At 37.0% G+C, this 4,763-nt stretch overlaps 1 protein-coding gene across 1 annotated transcript; it reads left to right on the forward strand.

Moving 5' to 3' along the window:
* Nucleotides 1-316: 316 nt before the first annotated feature.
* LOC102242490 (40S ribosomal protein S14-like) lies at nt 317-999 on the forward strand. Its single transcript, XM_014549298.1, is given in 3 exon segments — nt 317-534; nt 671-777; nt 779-999. Coding segments are annotated over 3 exon segments (453 nt in total). The 5' UTR covers nt 317-345; the 3' UTR covers nt 936-999.
* Nucleotides 1,000-4,763: the final 3,764 nt, after the last annotated feature.

The following is a 4,763-nucleotide window of genomic DNA, read 5'->3' on the forward strand; positions in this document are numbered from 1 at the left end:
ATCCCTACAGCATTTTTTCCTGAGAGCTAAAATCATCTGGTATTAGTTTGTTTTTGTTTTTAACATGGTGAGAAGTTATAGGGATTAAAACACTTGAAGCACTAGTCAGTTTGGCTCCATGAATAGTGTTGGCCCCTACTCTGAAGGGTCCTGGGTTCAGTTCTGGTCAAGGGCATGTGCCTCGGTTGCAGGTTGCAGGCTCCATCCTAGCCCTGGTTGGGTACATGCGGAGAGCAAGCAATCGATGTGTCTCACATCGATGTTACTCTCTCTCCCCCTCCCTACCACTCTCTCTAAAAATCAATGGAGCTTTCTGGTGGTGGAGTCTGGGTGAGACACGCAGAAATGGCACCTCGCAAGGGCAAGGAAAAGAAGGAAGAACAGGTCGTCAGCCTCGGACCTCAGGTGGCTGAAGGAGAAAATGTATTCGGTATCTCCCACATATTTACATCCTTCAATGACACTTTTGTCCATGTCACTGATCTTTCTGACAAGGAAACCATCTGCCATGTGACTGGTGGGATGAAGGGAAAGGCTGACAGAGATGAGATGAGTCCTCTCCATATGCTGTCATGTTGGCTGCCCAGGGTGTGGCCCAGGGGTGCAAGGAGCTAGGTATCACGGCTCTTCACATCAAACTCCGGGCCAGGAGGAAACAGGACCAAGACAGCTGGACCGAGATGAGTCCTCTCCATACGCTGTCATGTTGGCTTCCCAGAGTGTGGCCCAGGGGTGCAAGGAGCTAGGTATCACGGCTCTTCACATCAAACTCCGGGCCAGGAGGAAACAGGACCAAGACAGCTGGACCAGGGGCCCGGTCAGCTCTAAGAACCCTTGCCCGCTCGGGAATGAAGATCGGACAGATTGAGGATGTCACCTCCATCACCTCCGACAGCACCTACAGGAAGGGGTGTCGCTGTGGTCGCCATCTGTGAACAGGACTCCTCAATTATTGTTTTCTGTTAATAAATGCCTTTGTGTCAGCTAAAAAAAAAAAAATCAATGGAAAAATATCCTTGGGTGAGGATTAACCAAAACACACACAAAAAAACCCTTGCATATGTTTTACATGGGAGGTGAAGTTACTTTAATTTACCATGTTTATTTTTCTCTCTCCATTTCTCATTTCCATTCATACATTGTACACGTTAAATGCCATGCCCTGCACATTCATAATATTCACTCCAACATGACAGACCAGTGCACAGAGCCTGGAATACAGACCCTTAACCCTCAGTACAGACCCCTCTATGGATTTGATGTTGAGTTATTGGACTAATACATACATTTTGTTTTTTTATATTCCAATTCCATATTTTTTTCTTCCTTTATGTGACACTTACTGGGTATCAAAAAAGTGTGCCAGGCAATATGCTAGCTACTAGAAATACAAAGGTGAATATAATGTCCTTGCTCAAACGATTTCACAAACGATTGGAAGGTGCATCCACATGAAACACATAATTACAGTAAAAGTGATTTTTTGTGACTTTCATTCTACCTTGATTTGAGAGCAAAATATCAGTTGGCTACCCCTGCATGTCCTTCACTGGGGATTGAGCTACAACACAGGTATGTGCCCTGACCTTGTATCTACCAGCATCCTTTCAGTGCACAGGACGATGCCCAACCAACTGAACCACACCGACCAGGGCTGTCATTTTTCTTTAGCATCTTTTAATATAGGAAAAAAAGTCTTTATTTTTTTACATCATTGACTTGTTGAAAAAGTATAATCAATGATCTTATTAAATGACCCGCATTATTTCCTTATGGTGTCATTTAATTTACTGCTCTAACTCTTATATTTTCTATAAACTGGAAGTAAGAGATAAAGATCAAGTAGATTTGCATCCAGCTTTTGGCAGGGGCATTTTGTAGGTGGTGCTCTGTAGAGTAAACTGCACCAATCAGGAGACCTACAGGTCTGGTTGTCCTAGTAACAGTGGTGATCAGCTACTTCAGTAAGTGGCAACATTCCTTCCATTACAAAGTCATGATTTTTTTAAAAATTTGTTTCTCATCTTAATATCAGCAAATAATCCTTGGAAGTGATACTTTAAGAATAAGCATACCCCATTAACCTCTCACAAAATGTTTTTAAGTACTTTGATGATTTGTGCCTGACATAATTATTACAGTAATAGTTGCAAAATTGTGAATTTGTATGGTCTTTAAGAATAAGCATACCCCATTAATCTCTCACAAAATGTTTTTAAGTACTTTCATGATGTGTGCCTGACAATTATTACAGTAATAGTTGCAAAATTGTGAATTTGTAATTCTGTCTTTCCTTCGTATACCTTAACTAGAAATCACATATAAAGAAATTATTTTTCGCATTAACCAGGGTTTTTTTTTTAACAATGTAAGTTTATTTCCTAGAGAAAAGGGAAGAAAATGCTTATTATTTTCATGTATAACCAATTTTCTCAGTAAATTATTAGTGCATTCTATATCTTTAATAACGATAATGGTTTTCATTGTTTTAGCTTGCTATCTTTTTGAGAACCATTTTATTAACACCATGGATATAAAATACATATTTACTATTTTAAATTAATTTTAGTTATTAGTATTACTCTTAAATTATCCCAGTTTTGGTAGTGGGATCTCCTTAAGGTTGTTAACTGTGACTTTTTAGTATACCCACATTTGTCTTTGATAGTTTCCTTGATTTCTAGCATAGCAAACTATGTTGTTTTCTACATTTTGTTCCTGAGACCTGAAATAAGTTATGTTCCTAAGCAGCCATGATTACTTTTGGTGAGAATAATAGTTAGACACCATGATATGTACATGTGGGTGCTCAGAGCCAGTGAGTTGATATAGCTTCTGGGTCTTTTCAGTGGACAGACTGCAGAAAAAAAATTTTTAAACAACAAATACTCTGAGTTCATACTTAACACCAAATACAATATTATATAATTTTAACTTTTTGACAATTTATGCTTATATCTCCTGTTTAACAGTAATAATTATAAAATTAACTTTTCATTTGCTTTATTCTGTAATATACAGAAATAAAATTTTGAATAACCATAGTGATATCCTAACTAGAACAATAACATTCAATAAGATTTAAGTACCTTATGTTTCTTTGTAAACATTTCCTTTAAAGATGTATAGCCAAAATATTATGTTCTAAATCTTGTTGAAATAATTTGTCTGTGTAGTGATATCATGAACATGAAATATTTGTTTTAGTTTGTCCTCAATTTTTAAGACTGTATTTTTATGTAAGTTAATTTGTAATACATAAAGTTTTCATGTTTAATTCAAAATTAATAACAATATATGCTCAGAAACATGTTACTTCCATTACAATCTTCTGCCTCTGTTCTGTGCCTTTTTGCATAAATAAGCATTTATGTAAGTTTTTGTTTTGGTCTTTCAGTGTTTTGTTTGTGCATTTTTCTTTACAAATATTAATATACATATTACTATAATATATGCTATATTCTACTTGTTTTTCTCCTGTAGACTCTAGACAAAGCTGAGTGTTTATTTATTAAGGAAAATATACAAATAAACAGTGCTTAATATAATCACAAATTTAATAAGTGCAAGACAGAAGTTACAGAAGTTGTAACTGAGAATAATGGATGATGGGGATACTTATATAGGTATTCTCGGAAGGTGTCTGTGGGTAAGTGATATTAATCCTGTGAGCTGAAAAATGAAAAGAATCCAGTTGTGTAAAAACCAGAGAGGAGGATGAGTCTGGCACATCCTAGAAACTGAGCGCAGGACAGTGAATTTGAAAATTAGTGGCAAAAAAGAAAAGGAATTAAGTTGGAGAGTGGAAAAATAGGAAGAGGTTGAGTATGCCAAGAAATGAATCTTTATTTTATTTGAAATACAGAGGAAAGCTACAGAATGGTTAGGGCAGAGAAGTGACATGATCTCATTTATGTTTTAAAATAATGACTGCTGTTTAGAAAATTGGAGGAAAGCAAAGATTGAAACTGTCTTCTATATTACCTCCCTTCTACCTTATTATTTGTTCATTTCTGTTTTCTTCCTGGTTAGTTTGATTTGCCATAACAGTGCTACAAAACCACTTTCGTCCTCTGCATGCTTCAACTTTTTTGAAAGCTTTTCTGAGATAAAGGCACAGTTGATCTCTCCTTTCATGTGTCTCTATTTCATAGAATTTACTGTTATTATAACATCTATCTTTTTCATTTTGTAACTGTGTGTTTATAAGCCAGTTATCCTATGAATACATGAGTAATCTGAGAGGATAGTATAGTAATTATCTTTGAAACCACAATAGCCAGCAGATTCATAGCACATCTAGTGCTCCATTGAATTTTTTTAAATAAATTAAAAAATCAATGACGTTAACATAAATCTTCACATTCAATTATTAAAATTCTATTTTAAAAACTATATATATATATGTATGTATGTATGTGTATATATATATATATGTATGTATGTATGTGTATATATATATATATATATTAGAGGTCCAGTGCACGAAATTCATGCATGGAGGGGGGTTCCCTCAGCCCAGCCTGCACCCTCTCCAATCGGGACCCCACAGGGATCAGGGATCAGGCCTAAACCAGCAGTCTGACATCCCTCTCGAATCTGGGACCACTGGCTCCTAACTACTCACCTGCCTGCCTGCCTGATCACCCCTAACTGCTCCCCTGCAGGCCTGATTGCCCCCAAATGCTCTCCCTGCCCGCCTGATCGCCCCTAACTGCTCTCCCCTGCCAGCCTGATCACCTCTAACTGCTCTCCCCTGCCCG

The sequence above is a fragment of the Myotis brandtii genome, unplaced genomic scaffold (assembly GCF_000412655.1).
Source record: "Myotis brandtii unplaced genomic scaffold, ASM41265v1 scaffold546, whole genome shotgun sequence".
Classification (NCBI taxonomy): domain Eukaryota; kingdom Metazoa; phylum Chordata; class Mammalia; order Chiroptera; family Vespertilionidae; genus Myotis; species Myotis brandtii.